Source organism: Spea bombifrons, chromosome 1 (assembly GCF_027358695.1).
Source record: "Spea bombifrons isolate aSpeBom1 chromosome 1, aSpeBom1.2.pri, whole genome shotgun sequence".
NCBI lineage: Eukaryota > Metazoa > Chordata > Amphibia > Anura > Pelobatidae > Spea > Spea bombifrons.
The window spans coordinates 43566204-43587111 of record NC_071087.1 but is presented as its reverse complement, the minus strand read 5'-3'; the positions used below and the strand labels follow the sequence as shown (position 1 = coordinate 43587111).

Genomic DNA, 20908 nt, shown 5'->3' with positions numbered 1-20908 from the left:
TTTTGTTTTTAGGAGCAATGACATACAAGATCCATTTAGAGTCACTCATGTCAAACCTTTCACCGCCGATCTTTAGGCTTCCTGCCCAAATTGGCTTAGTGTTGTCAGACTTCAGACATTATGTAATACAACAGATAATGAGTGCGTGATCTCATGTGATGCTTCACTGCATTGTGATTAGATATTATGATGCAGTTAAGATTTTAATAGCTCTTTTCAATTTAGAAGACAGGGCTTTTATGTGATCTACATTTTTTTGTAGCTCAGATTTATACAATGACATTAAGGGCTCACCAATAATAACCATCTCAAGCCTGAAAGAATGAAATAACGTTCTAAACATTCTTCTTGAACTCCAGTTTAAACTATTGTTTCGTACGTTTTTTTTTTCCGTACATTAGTAATAATTATTAAAAGAAACCATATGGAAAATGAATTGACATACAAAGAGTTGCCTTAGGAAACCCCATATTCCCAAAGTGTATGAAACTCCACTCTTGACTTCCTGCTGATAGTACAGCACCGAAAGGAAATTTTTCATTCACTATGTAGATAAAATTTTAAACCGCAAGGCAAAGTTAAATATAAATACTTTAAAACCTCTCCCACTGTGAAATAGAAATGTATTGCAGCAAGGAAATATGCTAAAAAAAAAAAAGCACTACTAAATTCTAGCAGATCCAAATTAAACGTAGTGACTGCATTACAATCAGCACCTGCTTGGTTTTTAAAGGTTGTTAGAAAAACTAGTGGCAAAATAAGAACTGAACTGATATTCAAAAACGTTAGTAAGATGAAAAGTGCAAAATATTCAGGCTTGTTTTGCACAGCTGACTTGGTTCCTACTATGTCTAAGAACAAAAAGTCACGATACTAAAATACAAAAAAAGTGCAGAAATATAGTTATATGTCTAAAAAGCCATTATACATATGTTAAAGAACAAAGAAGAATAATAAGGGGATTAAATTAGTATCATAAATAGTGCCTCCAGCCATCTCTCCAAAATTGCTGTTTTTTCTAAAAGTTATAGATTAAAAATTGTAAAATAAGTAAATAACGTATAAATGGCGTAGGCATTCAGTTTATATTCAGTGCCATTTTCTCTCTACAGAGCAGACATCACATTGAAACAGTTGAGCCAAGCTGCTCTTCAGAGTTTTTCATACATAACAATGGGAGGTTGATAGAGAGATATCAGTTGCATTTTTAGTTTAGTCTTACTATAAAACTTTATTGTGCTTTTTGGAACTCGCATATTTTTAAATCTACAAACATCATAGCCATCTTTAATAGAAAGGGTCCTGAGGCACGCTCTCTGTGAGCACCTCAGCCCAACCATACGTGATTTGATGAGGAGGTCTGTTTAGCTACCAGGTCAGCTCTCCAACCTACCGCTTCAACCAAATTACAGCTGCCTTAGGCCTCTAAAGGAAGCATGGGGCCAGGCAGCTAGCTATTTGGCCCTCTGGCTAAAGACAATCCAGACAAGCATAGGCTGCTTACTACTCCTTACGATACTTAATTATGTTGTGTTACTAGCAACTAAGCAGTCACAAATATTATAAATGTATCTACAGTGCCACTTGCACCATTGGCATAAGTCATACATCCACTGGGATGTTTCCTCATTTTCCAGTTAAGGTAGAATAATATATGATACGGGTCCTAAGCCTTAATGGACAGAAAAAATACTAGACCCTAAAATCTGAAGAAAAAAATGCAATATATAGTATTTTAAAATTCATAAAATAACTATAAGAAGACTAAAGTGTTGGTATATAGATTAAGGCGTTTTTGAGTAATGATGGGCGGTGGTTTGTCTTTTAAGACGGTTTCATGTTCTCTTCCAGTTCTCAAGAGATTTGGTAATGATAAAGATATACTTTGCTAAAAATCATTAGTCTTACTTGTAGCCAAGCTGCCGACACACAACAGACGCATCTTTGTCAGTCCATCCATCATCACAGATAGTTCCCCACTGGCCATTGAGATAAATCTCCACACGCCCTTCTTTCTTTGTCTCCCCATCCATTAATCTCAGAGGAGGACCTAAAATGACAGCAATTGTGATATGAGGACAGATGCATTCAGAGCACAAGATAGCAGAGATGTGTGTGCGCTGAAACCATGTAAACAGAGGAAACTGCTTGAGGTTTGAATTGGTTTATACTTCAAAATGTCATTCAGCCCTTAATTGTCTAAATTTGTTTTAATCATACGCTGACCTTTGAATATTTTGTTCCACGAATTAAACAGGAAATGTGGTTTCCGCATCAAATTTCAACACTAACCCTGCAACTTTGACCAGGCGGTTACATAATAAATTACCTAAAGGCATTGTTGATTGGTATGGCCTGATGCTCGCTTCCTGTTGTACTCGCTTGTCGTCTCTTTTCGGGGCGCAGCCGCCGTGTTTACACCTGTGGTATGCTCTTGTGATCGTACTGGTTTGATGTGTTATATTTTACGCCACCTCCAAGGTGTCTTCCTTGCTATTGAGCACCTGCTCTATTCACTTCCTGTCTCTCTCGCGGACGAGGACGCTAGGTTTTCGTCTGTTGAATGCTCTTGTGACCGTCCTGGCTAGATGTGTTATATATTTTATGTCAACTACGTTTTGCACTTCTTGCTGTCCAGCCCATGTTGTATTCACTTGCTGGGAGCATTGTTGCTCTTTCTTGTATCTCGATTGAATCCTCATGCCATTTTCCCCTCCCCCCCCTTTTTTTCTTTCTGTACCCCTCTCCCTTCGTTAAAATACTAAACTTCAATAAATATTGATTTACCCTAAATTACCTAAAGGATATGGATCACTGGAAAACCAAATATTAAACAAAAAAGCACCTACAAAACCATGACAGCAACAAAAAAGGTTAATAAGCCAATACAACTTATGTCTATCTTCCGCTATTTCCACCATTCTCCAATGCATGTGAACATAGTTTAAAAGTTATGAAAATATGTAAGCTTAAATAAATAATGTTCACGTATATAGTAAAAGCATGTGTCAGTTAATCCTCTGTGGTTAAAGGCACTGTTCCTAGCCCTGCAATTCACATTAGCAGCAGGGAAATTGAGGTAATGAAATGGGGAAATATGAGCAGACCTCGTGTTAAGAAGACGGGGCCTTGCAGATACTGCATTCTATGGGATATTGGTGGAGGCAGGACAGATGGTCCGTGTCTTTGCAGACAGGTTGAATACTTTGTCCTTATTACTCTTTGGCTGGATAGACTGTTTCAATAACCTAAGTTTATCTATCAAAGTCACACATAATTATTGCCCTTATTATTTCTCGGGAGAGAGAGAAAACCACTTATGCTGGGACTACAATACCAGTAAATGTGCACAAGAAACATCTGTAATTGTTATCTGTCGCAGGCTTGGTAATGTAATATTTTTTTTATTTTATAGGAGGCAGCTGCGTGGTTCTGTAAGATACGGGGCCATCAAATTATAAGCAGCTGCTATAAAAGGGGATTACACCTACTCTTCCCCTCTTTGCGGCTAATTTTATTTATATTCCAACATACCGGGATTTATACATGCATATTTCCAAAGTAATGTACTGCCATCGCTAAATCTTCCAACTGAACAGATTATGAGCTGACGAGGTTTGTTCTATTACATAGAAACAAAGTTCATAGAAAACAAGAGCAATAGGTTCCCATTTGGTGGCAGTTCTGGAACGCGCTATACTTGACGTAATTAGCGGACGGTGTAAATCTGTTCCAGGGAGTCAGTCAGGCAGAAAATTGGCAGCCTGCAAATCTCTAGGGTCTGATGAGTGGCTGTCAATCATTTCTTGGTTGTTTCACTTGCATTGCAATTTGCCTCGAAACCCAGCTGTTCGAATAGCCTATCCTTTTCCATCTCAGCCGCCTTCCAACTAAGGGATGCTGAATAAATGTTCACATTTACCCATAGAAATTGTAAAATTAATCATTGACCTGCACGCAGGAAAAATTCTATTCATTGGGAATGATGAGATACCAAAAGCAGAAAATGCCTACCAAACCGGTAATTAAATTATCAATGTATTTCAACTGCTATTGTTAAAGGCGGGCCACACATTTGGCAAGATGGTATAAGACTCAGGGGTCCAGCAGCGTTCACTACATGATAGAAACATAAGATTCCACATTGGCTCTGCATGTTGATCATTAGAAGTCCCTTTTGCAATTATATTAGCACAGCTAGAAATGTCCTTCTTTTCCATGGAAACAACTAAGTGACCCCAAACTTTTGAATAGTGTAATATATATATATATACATATATATATATATATATATATATATATATATATATATACACACACATACACGCAGAGACTCAAAAAGCATGGAGCTTTTAAGAAACACTATTAAAAAGGCAGCCCCCCAGGCACGTGTCTGCATTGCCTCATGGGAAATATGGCCTTCTGCTCAAATAGTGTATGCATTAAGAAAGCAAAATGAGAATACAAGCCAAGTGCAGCTGACAATACTCTTGACATTACTGCATCAATGATTTGGCAGGGAGACCTTGAATAACAGCATAATGTTATCTTTATTCACATTCAGGCCAGGCCCTGTTGTAAACCTCGAGACGCACCAAAGATTATCAGCCGTGGTCTTCCCAGATGTTAAATCCCCAACCATAGTTTGTATGATTTTATAATATTTTAAATATACCATGTCCAATATGACCCAAAATATTTGTATAGGTATAGAAACATGCACGGTTATTTGGCTTATTGTCTGAACAGCTCTTACCTATAATTAGTATAAAATGTTCTAGCTCTTGTATATGCAAATACAATTTATTTCAGAAAGCTGTATATTTTATATGTTGGGGTTAGAGTATGAGGACTGTGCTGGATTACAGTGGGAACAATGCAATGCATGTGCAAGTCATAACATAAATATTCCCATAATGGTTAATGGTTTATTTTGGTGTTATGTTTTCTTTTTCTGGCAGTACACACTGTCCTTCTATATACATCTTGGTTTTTGTCTTTTCCTAGTTTTGTCAAAACGTATTTTGCAGCCTTAATGCGGTAGTAGAAATAAATGCGGTCCTTTTGTTAGTTTTATGGAAAGTTTCGTAAAACATTTACATTTGAAATACAATAATTTTATAGCACTATTGGGTTTACATTTATGTTTAGGCTCAGCTAGCCATGCTAAAATATGATCTGCCATTGGTCAGCTTGTGTTGTGCAATGGCCTGTTTACTCATCTCCAGAAGCACAATTGTGCTTATTCATTGTTTTTACACAAGCTCTCAAAATGGTATGTCCATTCCCTTCCACGTTTGGGTGAATTAAAAGAAAAATGGCTAAATTGGGTCATTTTTGATGATATGGACTGCCACATCACATTTTTTTTCGGGTAAGATCAAATTACCAAATAGAAATACTTCACTGGTGGTTATTGGATGTAGAGCTAGCCCTTACATTGGCCTGAATGGGTCCATAAGGGTCAGCAATCAGGGGTTGGTAAGGTGGTGCCGCCCTGTGTGTGTGCAGTCCATCACCCCGCCGGCTCTCTCCACAGGCAAACTGGACTTCCCACCTCTGGAGGAGCAGGGATTGGACAGGGAGATCATGGATAATAAGAAAAGGGAGAGACAGGAACAAAAAGGAGCGATAAAGTGAAAAAGGAGGAGAGATGAAAAGAAAGAGGAGGAGAGATAAAGAGAGAGGGGGAATATAAATGAGAAAGGGGAGAGGCAGGAAGAAAAGAGAAGGGAGAGATCAAATGAAATAAGAGGAGCGATAAAGAGAAATAGCAGATATTATATAAAGAAAAACAGGATAGAAAATGAAAAAGGGGTGTTCAAAACAAGGGGCTTGATATACATTTTTTGCATGATTTTGAGGCTGAGATATTTCCTTTCATTAAAAAAAAAAACGTATGTGGGGGTGACAGCATTTAATCTTTGGACCCGGGCCAATAACAAGGGCTGGCCTTGATTGGTTGACTTGCAAAAAGGTGGTCTTTGGATTGTAAGGCAAGCATTAAACAGTGTTATTGTTCTGTGTTTTTTTTCTTATTTATATATTTTAAGAAACAGAATCAAAGATGCACCTTATTATAAGCTTCACATACAGAACACGCAAACTGCTAAATATGGTTCTTTCTCTCTCTCTGCAACATGTAAAGGCTTCACGTCTACTTGTATATACTGTAGCTAATGATCTAACTGTGATTAATCTCACTCGTTTGAGTCTGTTACCTGTGAATGACCTGTGATTGTCAGTGTCGGGATGGCAGGTGATGTGGACGTCCTCCTGATGGCTGCAGTCATTCTTCCCCCAGTCTTTCTTAGAGCACTGGACAAAGGAGGACTCCTTTCCTGTGCAGCTAACGTCATCCAGCCAGATAACTCCAGTGCTTCCTTCAAAGCGATTTTCTAATGCATTCTTTCCATGCCTATGAGTGATTTAACCAAATATTAATTTATAAATATACATTTAAGTTCAATATTACTGTATGTTTTTTTGTTTATGTGAATTTTGGAGGAGAGCAACGTGAAGAATGGTAAAAAAAAAACAAAAAATAAACATAATTTTATATATATATTTATGTTTTTTCATAGTCTCTATACACACATCACGGCACAAGATGTCATATGTTGCTGAACTGACATGACCTCAAGGTATGGGAGGAAAAAATAAGATAATGAATTTGGATGTAACTATATGACAGACGAAGGCTGTGATCCCTTACATATCTGCTTGTTAGGTAGATAACTTGAAGCCTGTGAAACTCATGAATGATGTGTGGAAATAATATAAAAGAAAGCCCCAGCACAGCACACACATGAGTAATGGCGTGTCAAAACATCACCTCGTAACATGAAGGCTCTTGGTACCTTTCGGCAGCCCCATTACTCCATCATGTTCTGACTGAAAGCTTCTGGAAACGTTTATAGGGCTTGTTTCCATACATATTAGATATCATCTATGTTACTTTCATAAAAAGTGCCTCTTCATTTCCAGATGCGAGAGTCCTGAGGTCTATGAAATGGTTCTGATCTTCACAGTCCTCTTCCTCTACACAAATGTGAAGTAAACGTGTATTTTGGCTGCCAGTAATCTCTTTCGCAGTGCTGACAATCATATTATAACAAATGGACTTAATATCCTGTGCCAGTGAATAATTACGTCACACTATGCATATACAGTATAACGTCTATAATGGTTTTTTGAAGCTCCTGTTGGTACCAGATGATACCAGATGAGAATATTACATGGCATTGTTCTTTATACAGGGTTACCAAAAGGAATAATGGAAAGGAGTTCTTAGTTTTGCCCTCCTGGTACAAGTTTGTTCTTTATGTTTTTTTTTTTAATTCATCACAGTTACTGTTGTCTGAGCATGATACAAAAATATATATATATAATATAATAATTAGTCTACCTCAACACAGAACATATGAAGACATAAACACTGACAGCTGTAACAAATGTTTAATGGGATGATACAGCCTCATAAATAGGCATGGCATAAAAATATAGTATTAGTATATTATAGTATGTGCATTCCTGCACCTGTATCCGATTCCTACATTGATTGGGCCCTATTTAAATCTATAGGGACCATTCATGTTAATAGAGGATGTATCTTCCAACTCTCATATAACTTGTCGTATCAAAAGCAGGAAGCTCTGATGTTTTTTTTTATAAAACCCTTGGATAAATGAGGAAATATATTTTTATTCGACTATGAAAATATGTGATTCCTTAATTTGAGGAATTTGGTGACATAATACACTTAACAATGACTTTACAAGAGATTGTAAATATATCACTGAAGATGAGTTTAAATTCTGACTACTCGTAAAACCAACAATAGCTACTTTCTATTGTTTGTCAAAAATTCATAAGGGTAAGGATAATCCTTCTGGCAGACGATAGTCTCAGGAAACCAATGTTTGGCCCAAAATGTATTTATACCATTCTTTCATTGTTTTCCCTCTTTTTTACATGATACTATGGTTACAACTGCACATTTTAAACAGCTCTGTATTACAACTAATGGCTATCTGGCTAGTTTAGATTTAGAATCTTTTTATAGTAACATTCCTCACGAGAGATTTTTTTGGAGTCAGAGGACAATTTTACAGAAGGCTATACTGATTTTTTTGTTGGATCTCTTACAGTTTGCATTGACTCACAATTTTTCTTATTTATAGGCCAACTGTTTTTTTTTTTAAATGTTTTAAAAAAAGGCATATATGAGGGTTCTGCAGTTTGATACTTTAAAATCCCAAATAATGAAAAAAGATATCTCATATGCTGTATTTGCTTATATGATAGTGTTTGGGAGAAGGAGAGAGATATATTAATGAGATATTGGCCAATTTTGACCACAGATCCTTCTAATCCTGATTGTTTAATGTTTATGGCGATTGATAAGGTGCATCAGATCTTGTTATAATATGAATCTTTTTGGATTTACAAAATGAAGACCCTATCACCAAAAGTGTTAACTGAAGATTTTAAGTATACCTCATTTCTTAAAGAATAGGCTATATCACATTTATATATAATTGTGTATGTTTATTCTATGATACATTCATGATATGCTACGAACAGAACACTGAATAAAAGCTTTGTATCTGCTAGTGCTACGTTGGTATGTTGTTTAACATAAAAAGTTATAAATGGATGTATAGCATGCGATAAATGAAAACACCAATTACGCAACTGTGGGAAGTACTTTAATTACCAAGTTGGTCATATAATTATTAAATATTCTGGGAAGCCACTTGACACTTTTACCCCGACAAAGCTAATCTTCATATTGGCAAAATGCACGGCAGGCGCATCTCTTGTTCCTTATCCATTCACAATTTACCCACATTACAATTTTGTAATCAGGGTGGTCACATAGAGGCCACTTGGAAACACTAGATAGGACAGATGTTAAACAGGATGTACCCTTTTAATTGCCTAATATTACAGTTATTTAAGTATTACATATTATTCTTTCCCATTACATTATTCTACTATTTGCTGGACCAGGTCAGTTTCGACTGTCTGTAGAGGAGCACATTGGAGGGTGTGGTGGGCAGCCAGGTGGCCAATTAATACAGCAGAATAGAACATATCTGGGATTTAACATAAAACCTCGAGGGGTCTACATAGAAATGAGGTCCCATAACAGATACACAAAAAAGGATCATGTTGTAAAAGCTGCATAAAATCCTGGTTAAGTAAGACATGTTTTGGTTGGACTATAGTAACACACAAGGCTTCTGGTAGTGGCTCACAATGTCAAGGAGCAATTGTCATCTTTGCTAGTCCTCCTCTGTAGCTTTAGAAAGTGAGTTTGTGATTAAAAGGTGAATTGAAAATACTCATTTTATGTCCATCAGTCACATGATTCACAACTACTGAGGAACTGTGTCACATTTTAATACCAAATATTTCCAAACTAGATTGTCTTGGTTTTGGTGACTAAATAATTATGCGACCTCTGTCCTCTATTGTGATCAGAAATTGTAGGTTGATAATTACGTAAAATGTAGTTTATTTTTCATGTGTTCCCCTGATTAGCAAGGCCAATATCATTGAAACATTTCCTTTCTATGAGCTGCACAATTCCAGTTCCCAAAAGTCTTATATCTGTGCCTGAAAGCAAGTAGTTTAATTGCTATTGAGGAGACTATGTTAAACCTGGGGTATCCAAAAATGTTGCTGGGGTATCCAAAATTTTTGCTGCCTTTTGTAGAGGCCCTGTCAAAGCCCAGACCATAACCCATTATAGATTATGTGAAATGACCTTGAGAGAGCCATTCACACCAGACATCCTAGGAATATGGCTGAGAAAAGCAGTGCTGTAAGGAAGTAGAGTCTAAAATCCCTCCAGAAAGTTGTGCAGGTCTGATCTGCAGCCACTGGAAGCCCTTTCCAGTGGCTGAAGTTATTGCTGCCAAAGGAAGATAGACCTGTTTAAATCACTGTGAATGTTGAATGGGTGTGTTCAATAAAGATTGTGTTTGTCTATACTTAGATGTAGATCAGATCATATTTATGAACAACTAATGCAGAAAACCAGGTAATTCCAAGGGGTTTGATTACTCTTTCTTGCTGCTACACATTACAGTGCAGTAATAATATATGATTAAACAAAATACTTGATCGACCATTAAAAAAATAGCAGGTTTCCAGGGTACTCCTTGGTGCAGACAGCTAGATATATGTGAAAAAAGCAAGTTTTCTTTTTCCTTAGGGAACACTGGTTATAGTTTTATTATTACTAATATTATTTATTATTTTATTTAGGGCCATCATATTCTACAGCTATGTAGAATAGGTAAACAGGACATAACAACTAAGATACCACATAGTGATTTGGAAACAGAAAAACATAAATTGCATAAATACAGAAAACTATTCTGCTGCTTCGATTTTCTCTTACCATAGGAGCAGCTATTAAACATACTAACATAACGTGGCTGGTACGCCAGCTACACCAAGGAACGTAAACCCTATACACTTTTATTCTATCTACTCATTATATCATAGAGACCCAGAGAAGCTTACTTGAACCCAAGCTGGCGACACACCACCTGTGTGTTCAGGTTGGTCCACCCATCATCGCATACTGTTCCCCACTGTGCCTTATAGAAAACTTCCAGGCGTCCTTCATGGCTACCTTTACCACCTGCGAGCCTTATAGCACCATCTGCATGAAAATACACAGAGAACATCATTACTACAGATTCCAGCAGAATGATAATTTTATTGTTCACTGCCTTATAATTTTTTTAAAAAAAGTACTGGAACTAGAGGGCATCATTTAGTTAAAGACTATGGACTAAGGAATTCTGATAAGCACAAGAAGCTAAACATTAAGAGTGACTCTCAACATACATTAGTTGCAAAGAATATTTTTTTAAGCATTAAATGAAAGTTCCATTCTCACATACTGTTTCCAGAATTAAACATTGTTTACCAACAACAATAAAACAAAGAATAGTCACTTTTGTTGTGTACAAACTTGATACCTGCCAGTGGTGTGCAGGACACTCCTGCATCTTCTTTGTGTCCACAGTTGTGTTCTCCCCATGGACTCCGCTGACACTCTTCTATAGAAAGTTCATTCCCCGTACACTGAACTTCATCCAGAAGAATTGGGCCCGCGCCTTCCCCAAAGTGAGCTTGATTCCATGCCTTAGCAACACCCCTGTCAATCAAAGAAACATAGTACTTAATGTAAAAAAAAACCTTACAATATTATCATTAGAAATGAAGATTTACACATGTTTAGCTGAGAGCTGGTGAGCTCATCCTTAAGAAACCTTCAAAGATGAAGCGTGTGAGCAAAAATACTAGCAAAGTGTGTTTACATGACATGACCCATATATAAGAGCATTGAATCCTAATTTAACAGATACGGATGAGGTCTTTTATAGATGGAAAATTGGGAAATCAAAATTCATTTATTGGCAGAAAATTGCTCAGCAAGAACAGATCATTTAAACAGACCGTGAAATTTTCAGCACACAATATCGCATACACTAATTCTGTTTGTTTTTGTAAGAAAATGCCAAATACATCTTATATGGTCCTGCGCGCTTCACAACCCTTTCCACACATGGAATCATGCCTTAGGAACATAGAATTTCACAGCAGATGAGAACTATTCTGGACGCTTAGTCTGCCAATTAATATATGTATATCAGTATAGACATTGGCTGCCTCATTTCCCAAAGCCCCAATGGAACATTGTCTCCAACTATACTTTACCAATAAGTTATGCCAGAACCGTTTCTCTTTCCTCTCAAAAGAGCAACTATCTGTTTGTAGGATCTCCGATACAACACATGCTGCCAGCTAAAAGACGTAATCCTTAATTACACATCAACACCCTCTGTCTGGATGTAACAGTCTTTATGAGCTCATGTGCTCAAAATATTCATGAAAGGTGCGTGAAGTAAGACTTAACACATTCATTGAACGCTGTCAAAACTGCTGTATGAGGAAGACTGAAGTGAAAAAAAGCGAAGGTCAAATTAGCACTTTTATGGGAAATGAAAATCACAGCACAGTGTACAACACAACAGATCCTTTCCAGTTGCATAAATGTGTAAAAAAAAACTAAAATCCGATGGCAGCAAACCATGTAAAAAATGTGTTTATTGCGTAATATACTATATCAAGCTACTTCTAAACAACAACCAATATATTGGCAGCATATTAGAGCAGACTAAATATATATTGATGTGAGTGAGCGCAAGAAACATACTGATGCATAATTAAATATTACATGGTACAGATCGATGGCACTTTCTGATGGCTGGTGGAGGTTTTTAGAAGTCTATAACAATCAATTAAAACTACTTTAAATTAATGTTTATTTTATTTATTTGCACCTTGCATGTAGTTGCTGATGGGAAATTGATTGGGTTATGATGGCCCTGTAATGTTGAGGCCCAGCTTCCATTTAGTGAAACTATGTAGCTTCAAACTGATTACATTAACTGCCAACTATAAATATATTAATGATCTGTTATCATTTGTACATCACTTTTAATGTATTGTTAGGAAGGAAGAATAAAAAAGTAAAAGTGAGAGAAAAGAAAAAACATGAAATACTGGAAAATTACAGATCCGGGCCCAGACTGACTATCTGGCACACCAGGCCTGGTGGTCGTAGGGGAGCATACTGCGCTCCAGCAACAGATCGGGCCCATTCTGTACATTTTTACATTTTTGGCCCCTTGAATTTTACTGAGAAACAGCTTTTTTTGCTTTATTTATTCATTTGAAAATTCATTTTGTATATGTATAAATAGAATTCTGGTGCAAAGTGTGAAAAGTATAGCAATTAGCATGAACATGTATTACTTGCAAGAGAATTCATCTTAATACGAAATTACAAATGGATTTATACTCTCCCCTAATAGCATATTGGAACTTACTTACCATCTTATAGCACGAAGGACATAATTGTAATAAGAACCATCAGAATGATTAAAAACAGCTATTCTCTTACAAGCTGTAAAATAGGTGTTACAGTCTTGGATTCTTACCCAAATCCCAGTTGTCTACAGACCACTTCGGCATCAGCATCATCCCACTGGTCATCACACACTGTTCCCCACTGGCCAGAATGATAGACTTCTATTCTTCCCTCATAGGCAGAGGTCCCACCAACCAGACGGGCAGGGACAAAAACAGAGTCTGAGGCTGGAAGAAGAGGAATTTTTACAGCTTGTGATATATTACTTAACAATGTCTTTGAACATTCAGAGTTTAAGCTGTAACGTTTTTTTCTACCGGACAAAAATACTACATTAGATGGTATCTAATCAGTTATTAAAAGAGCCTAAATCTCTCATTTGTCTTGTTATTCATGTTAGTAGCGATTAAGTCTATGTCCTATCTTAAGTCTTAAATACATTCATGTCAAGTATACTGTACATGCTAACATCAGAACTAAATACCTTATACCTGTGTAAAATACAGACCCACAGTGCAAGTGTTCTAATGTTAAGGGGAGAAAAAGTATGTGTCTTGGTTGGTTATCATCAGTCTCCTTCCATTAAGAATTCGCAGAACAACATATAATCCATTGGTTCCTGTCAGCATTTCCATTGGTTGCCATCACCAGGACTCTTTTGTTGGTTGGCTAAGACTTATTGCACCAGGATCAGTTTAGATAACGCCTATTAAATTGCTCTACGGTGCTGGGCAATTACTGTATGTGTAGGATCTGGACACCAGAAAATTTTAGTAGCCTGCTAGTTTTTTGGGGGGTTTTGGTGCTAGAAAGGAATATACTGTATCCATAGAGACCAGTTTGTTTTACAAAACTATTATCACAGTATATGTTATAAGGTTACTATGTTCATACGTTAAAAAAGGTCAATGGACATTGGCATGCAAAGACATTACTCATTATATATATGAATGTGGCATACATAATGTAAAAATAAATATGAACTCATCTGTTAATAAATCATATTGGCTGCCCTGAAGCCTATAAAGGGTAGAAAGCTTTTTTATAACAAGTGCCAAGCAAAAGATATATTGGGTCTCTTCGAATTACTATTTCATTTCATAAAACAAAGGAACAATTAGAATGAAAAAATATATTTCCTCCTCCTTTTTGATGTTACTTAAAGGTATTAAACCTAACTTTCTAGCGTTAATGTATAAGTCTTGAATTATAAATGAAACACCAGGCTATTTCCCCCTCTCTATGGCTACCGTAATTGATTGGCTGCATGATGAAGTAACCAGCTGGCAGACAATTGTTTTTTCCTTCTTCTTCTTCTTCTTTCTATTTTGACAGTGCTGTTGCCCTTTAGCTATTTTGAGAGTTCTGCTGTCCTTTTGGTTTGGCCAGCTATATTGTCTTCTAGAATACTAAGGAACACTTAGAGAAGCAAACAAAAAGTTTAAACTTTTCCTTTTGTATGCCAGAGGGGATAGACACAAAGGCGTCCATGCTATTTAACCAAAATAATGGGAACCCTTTTGAAAAGCCAGTGAAGGTCAACAATTGACCTTCAAAATCTTCAATGCGCCCAATCTTAGATTTTCCTTTTTCCCAGAACATGTCTAAGAACTAAGCATTTCCATCCCTATATTTCACTTCTATCAACTAAATATATAATCCCGTCTCAATACATGACTCAAACCCATAACTTGGCCAAAAGCTTTATAGGGAGCGGCGTCCTGCACCAGAACATGATGCAACTTAAATTTACACAAACCACATTGCGTTGTTTTGTTCTTAAGATATAATATAACAAGATATACATTTAAGATTTACATACTTGGAGACAAAAAGAGAGATTAACATCATTAACACAAAATCCAATCAAGCAGAACCCAGTACGTTACCAAATCTAGCAGTATACTACTTTTTCTAGACACCTGGATTTCATATATGGCTGATGTATACATTTACCATGCGTAAAGCTACACGTGACGGCAGCTGCTGTGTTCTGTGGACATGCCCCACCCTGCCAGATGTTTTTTTCACATTGTAATATATTTTCCTCATTGCCACGGCATCGCACATCATTCCACAAAGAAGAAGTTATGCCAAGACCAGATAATGGCACCTTTGTTGCTGTTCCTTTGTTTCTGTCAAAAGATACACAATGGTAAATGTTTACTCCATTCTTCAATGTATGCTACTAACAAAATGTTATATGCTTTGTGTCACTAACACCAAATCGTACCAAAGTGCCAGGTAAAGATCTGTGCAGCCGCTGGTACTTACATCTCCAACAACTATTTCTCCTTTGAGGTTGGCATGCTTCCTGCTGTTGAAGATATCATGACTTACCCTGGCATTCTCACCAATAGCATCATATGCAGGACACAATGAACTGTTTGTGCCTACGGTTGCACAGACCTCCACCCTAAGGTTAATAGTGGCTGTTCAAGGAACAGCTATTAGGAGATCCTACATTAAGCCTGGGCCCAGGGCCACTGCTGCTCCTTTTCCACAGTGTTAAAGATGGTCTAGATGACAAACTTTGCTATATTTAACTATGTCACTAGAATCATCACTTGCACAGATAAGCTGTCACTGATTTTCAAGAAGATAATTGACCAACAGCTTTCTAGTCTTTTAAAAACATCCAGGGTTTAGCTGTTCAGACGCCATTGGTGGTGCCTTACTACCATAAGTTTAGGGTAGCTGCTTTAATCTTGCAAGTGTCGTGCCTCATGTGGAGCTCCAGAATTTCTGCTCCCAAGAGTGTGTAGGAATGAATAGAACTTCTCACCATTCCTGCTGCAAGCTGTCTTCTTCACAGAGCACAATTTAAATACACAGATTGTTTCAAGGCATTCACCCTTATCTACAACATAGCCTCCCTGTTGACCACTTGATATGCCTTTACAATAAACACAGTTTTAAAAATTCAAAAAAAAAACGATCATCCTCAGGAAATTATGGACACTGTCTGCTGGGAAAGCTATAAGCTCTAAGACAAGGTTATATTTCCACATTTTAACAACCTATTGAAGTTTTTAAATGAATTCTTGTTAAGGGTCATTGCAAATATGCCAAATGGATCACTAATTCATCATCTACTTGTCTGCTAACAAAAAAGAACTAGTGTGCTGTGCAGTGTAACATTAGGAATTTGACATGAAGAATTAAATGAGGTACATGTGAAAGACAACTCATATAGTAATGTTTTTCAACTTGTGAAACTTCCACATCAAAATGACCATATATTTCCATTCACCAAAACAGCAGAGGTGGTAGAGCTTTGAGGTATTCTATTAAACATCAATCCCTTAGGCCAGTGTTGTCCAATGTTGGTTGCAATGAGCCGCTTCCATTTAGAAACATCGGTTGGGCAATGGAAACTTTTACACCTTATTATGTTATGGTTTGTTATGTCCTGTCCACCCATTGTACAGCGCTATGGAATTTGATTGCACTATTTAAAAAAATAAATAATAATAATTACACTGAAGGAATAGTTGTAAGAGGATTTTTTTCTGGAAATATTAGTGTGGTCATAGCCACGTTCTAGAAGGTGATGATGCCACCACAGCCATGTTCTGGGTGCTGCTGATGTCCCCAGAGCGTAGTTGGACGCACATATAGAACATAGAATGAGATGACAGATAAGAACTATTTGGCCCATTTAGTTTGCCCATTTTCCTGCTGTAAAGGCTTTGTAGAATTCCTCCATATGCATTTGCCTCTTGCCTGTCTCCCAGCTATTTGCAGTCATATACTCATCTCCAGTTAGCTCCAGCATTGGCTTGGCAAATGCTGCGGCGGGGGGCTGTTTAGACCCTCGTGCACATGGAAGGTAAGCATTCCCATTGATTTCAATGGGAATGCTTTCCTGCAACTGATTGGTTGCCTCAAACAGCCAATCTGTGGCAAGAAGTATCAGACCAATGAGGAGGAGGAGGGCATTTCTAGGTCAAGTGCTTTATTCTTTTCTCTTATTAAACAAATTTTGGAACCATGCTCATTATAGACACAGAGTGCTTTTATATGCATTATTCTTTAGAGGAGATGTCAGAGACGTTTGATGGTCCCTTTAAGCTGAGACAAAAATGGTTCTACAGCCATATGTTCTGTTTCAGTAAGTCACACACTGTCTGCTTTTTGTATAGTACAGTGCTGTTGCAAACGAAAAGCTTACCCAAGCTCAAGCTGACGGCATATTACTGATGCGTCGTTATCGTCCCATTGGCCGCCACAGATGATCCCCCAGGCACCGTTCATATATACTTCCACTGCACTCCCATCAGACTCACTTTTGCTGTTCCGCAGACGCACTGACCCTGTTAATTGTTAAAAAGGCATTTAGGCAATGTGTTACTTACAAAAAATGGCATCATAGAACAATTTAGTGATGCATGTATTCCCCAGATATCTCCTCTCTGCTTGAAGGCAAAAGAAAAAGATTTTACTCACAATTACCTTCAAGAGTAAAGCCATAAATTTTAAAGTCAGCAAAAGTATTTGAGAAGGAATGTCAACTCAAGCAAAAAAACAACAAAGAAATTTATTTTCTGGCCCCATCTTGTAACCTTTCTACTTTACATAATTGAGCCTGTGTACCTTTTATAAAAATGGGAACAAAATAAAAAAAAAAAAAAATTAAGCTTTTTTTTTTTATGGTATACATTTATAAACAGCAACAAATAAAACATGTTCCTTTACAATGATATATATCAGATACCAACATAATTAGTTGAGGCCAGCCATCTTTTGTTTCCACGCTTGTGTCACAAATTCATCATATACTTGCGAATTAACATAAATAGCTGATTTGGTCTAAAATGTAAAAGTATACTTTGTAGTAAGTATTACAGCCCCTCCATTCAATTTAAAAATAATATGTATGATCTTATCAAAGTAGAGTAACTGGAGTACAAATGAACAAGTTACAACTATAAAGCAATATAACAAAAGGCTGCTTCTTTATGGCATCGTATACGCACGTCACCATATAACATAGAAGATAGTATGGAAGAGAAATGCTAGGAGGGGAAACGGACAAACTGTTCTGTGTCCTACACCTATGAAATGTTCCTTAGAAACCAGTGGACCGTAATCGATATCTATGGGGATTATTTACTAAACAGTACCTCTAATAACTGCCATTACTATATATATATATATATATATATATATATATATATATATATGTATGTATATAACCATTAATTGCACCCCCACTAGAAACAGGGGATGAAAATTGGCCCTAACACGTTAAAATTAACGGCCTCAAAATCACAAATCACATGCGTGTATCCACCTACTGGGGAAATATGACCACATACTACACACATATCATGCATATCCGTTTCTATACTAGCAACCTATCACTGCATTTTTTTGTGTCACATGACAATTAGGTGTTCCTGTCAAAATTTATGAATGAGGCAAAATTTTGTATAATTAAAGAATTATTTCTAGGCACGTTTCGGGTGTTCCAGAGTGCCAGGAATGCTTTTCTAATGCTGAATCTGTGTTACAAAAGTGTTAAAATTCAGCCGTGCAGGTGAAGATCAACTTTAATATGATGAGATGAAACATTTAAAGTCATTTCAACTGTCTGTTAGGTTACTATTTTTATTCCAGCTAAATTGTAGCAAAACATTTTGCAGTCCAAATTTTTTATTATAAAATGCATGAGTCATAAAGGAAATAATTGTGATGGTTCAAGGACACTCTCTTAGTGCTTTACTCTTTAAAGTTTCTACATCCTTGTAAAACGTAAGAGTAGCTCTTGGCATCTGGAAGTGTTTAGCTATAAGAAAATTGCTTTCTAGTTTAACTTTTTTTTTTACATTTCTGAAGCTGCTCCTCTGCATAAAATAAAGCTTTGGTTTTCATTATAAGCAAGGTGTCTGTCCTTTCCAAAGGAAAAATCATAGATGGCAAAAGAAAAGACGTAGAGTTTTTTTCATAAACAACGCCATTGGTTTCTTAACGTAATTTTACGGATTTTGCTTGGTTTGACCCTATCAACACCAAAATATTTAGGCAACCTGCTACTGCTCAATTTAAATTTAAAACCTGCAATAAAACGGGTATCAATTATTACAGCTGGGCACTCAGGTCACGACTTGGTCCTTGTGGTGTCCATCATGATACTTATTTGGGTCTTCAGATGGTGAGTTACCTAATCTGACCCCATCTCCATGACTAAGGCCATAATAAACCTTAGCCTCAAAACTATTTCGTCATTTTTGCTATATCATCCTTTATTGTACCCCAACAGATTATTACATCCCGTTTTATTTTCATTTTAGAGTTAATTTTTTTAAACATCCCACCTTCATCTATGGAGCCTTTTATAGAGTAAGAATAAAATAGAACGAGGGGGACGAACTTTATTTCCCCAAAATATCTTTTTTTTAGAGCATAAATACAACCAGTATATCCTAAGAAATATATACCAATATATTTATTTTATTGTCCTATTTTTCTGGAATGGCTAAAATCCATATGATTTTCATATATATATATATATATATGGATTTTTATTATCGCTTAAAGAAGGAAGTTCCAGAGACTGGCGTGTTTCTAAAGCCTCCACCACTGACCTCCAAACTCTGATGTTTATACCTCTGACGAAAATGATTAGCTGTTAGTGTAAATGTGCCCCTTCCTTGCCGACAGTCTAGACAAATACCGGTCTCATGTAATTCTTAGAAACGAGAAAAAACATTGCACCCTATATATGACGGCGATAACTTACAGATTCAAAATCTCATGTATTACTCAATATTAATTACAAACATTAGCGATCAATTAGTCGATCACCATACAATTCATTATCAAAGATACTAAGAAGTTTAGATATCAAGCGGAATTCTATTCTTTTCATCAAAATTGCCTTTTACACATAATATTCTATATTTAAATTCTTCTCATACAGCCAGTTATCATTTTGTGTTAACGTAACGTATATCTATTGACTTTTAAATCATAATAACACAATAAAAACACTTAAAAAAATTGAATTAAAATAAATAAAATTTGCAGGTTTAATTAAACGAATTAATAATTATTTTAACCCTTGTGTCACTGCACACTAAACATTTATAAATTAATTTTTGAGCCTCCAATTATTTTCTTCCAGAATACACCTGGCAATTATTCTATGTTTCTTTTCGTTTTTGTTACTGAGTGTCAAATCGGCTAGGGAATTCTAGCCAGACATAATTTAATATAGTCAATTAATAATTGACAGTCGCTCCATCAGCGTGGCCAAGTTGACTGCAAAAGTCTGGGAAATATTTCTTCCTAAAGATATAACACTATTTAATGTCAAACACAACTCGTTCAATCAGGCCAACGAAAGCGCCGTCTACAATAACATAAATCCGTGTATTCCCAGGGTCTGGAAGGTCTTTATGGCATTAGATTAGCAGTTACCAGAATACAGATGTCCGACACAAAAACAATGTGAAAATTACAGCTAAGTTTCCTCGGTTGCTAAATAATCGTTTAAGCGGAGGAAATGCCATTAGCAGGGGTAGCATTAGCCAAAATGTGAACTACTCCTTTACATTAAACACCTGAAAAAACAAAAAGCTACGTAAACTGTGTAGCGCACCTTTAAACACCAAGCGCTATTGAATTGCTAGATAAACACACCGTTGGGCAGTCTAGAGCACAGTAATGTTTTTCGTTTCTGTTTGTAATAAAACGGTCTCACACGTGTTTTAAAAGTACTTGGTAACCCTGGTTTTTAGTAAGATTTAATATTATTTGTAGGAGGCTACGGGGACGCAGAGTGGGGATGCCCTAGGAAGACCGGATCGGCCATGTTTTCCAGGACACATATAACGTTTCCATATGGCTGCCCAGCCAAATTAAAATGCTGCCCTGCAGTATCTGGGATGTATACATTTATGTATACATTTATGGAAGGGAACCAATTGGTCAGTTATAAAT

The 20908-nt window shown here is 36.6% G+C and overlaps 1 protein-coding gene across 1 annotated transcript in view; it reads right to left on the bottom strand.

The window, feature by feature from the left end:
• The window catches only part of PRSS12 (serine protease 12), a 55500-nt gene that overhangs the window by 14362 nt on the left and 20230 nt on the right, over nt 1-20908 (bottom strand). The window contains exons 2-8 of the mRNA XM_053461438.1: nt 17136-17277; nt 14918-15096; nt 13032-13188; nt 11004-11182; nt 10540-10681; nt 6222-6418; nt 1909-2050 (exon numbers count right to left, since the gene is read on the bottom strand). Of these exons, the coding sequence (XP_053317413.1) occupies nt 1909-2050; nt 6222-6418; nt 10540-10681; nt 11004-11182; nt 13032-13188; nt 14918-15096; nt 17136-17277 (1138 nt within the window). The remainder of the gene's footprint in view (nt 1-1908; nt 2051-6221; nt 6419-10539; nt 10682-11003; nt 11183-13031; nt 13189-14917; nt 15097-17135; nt 17278-20908) is intronic.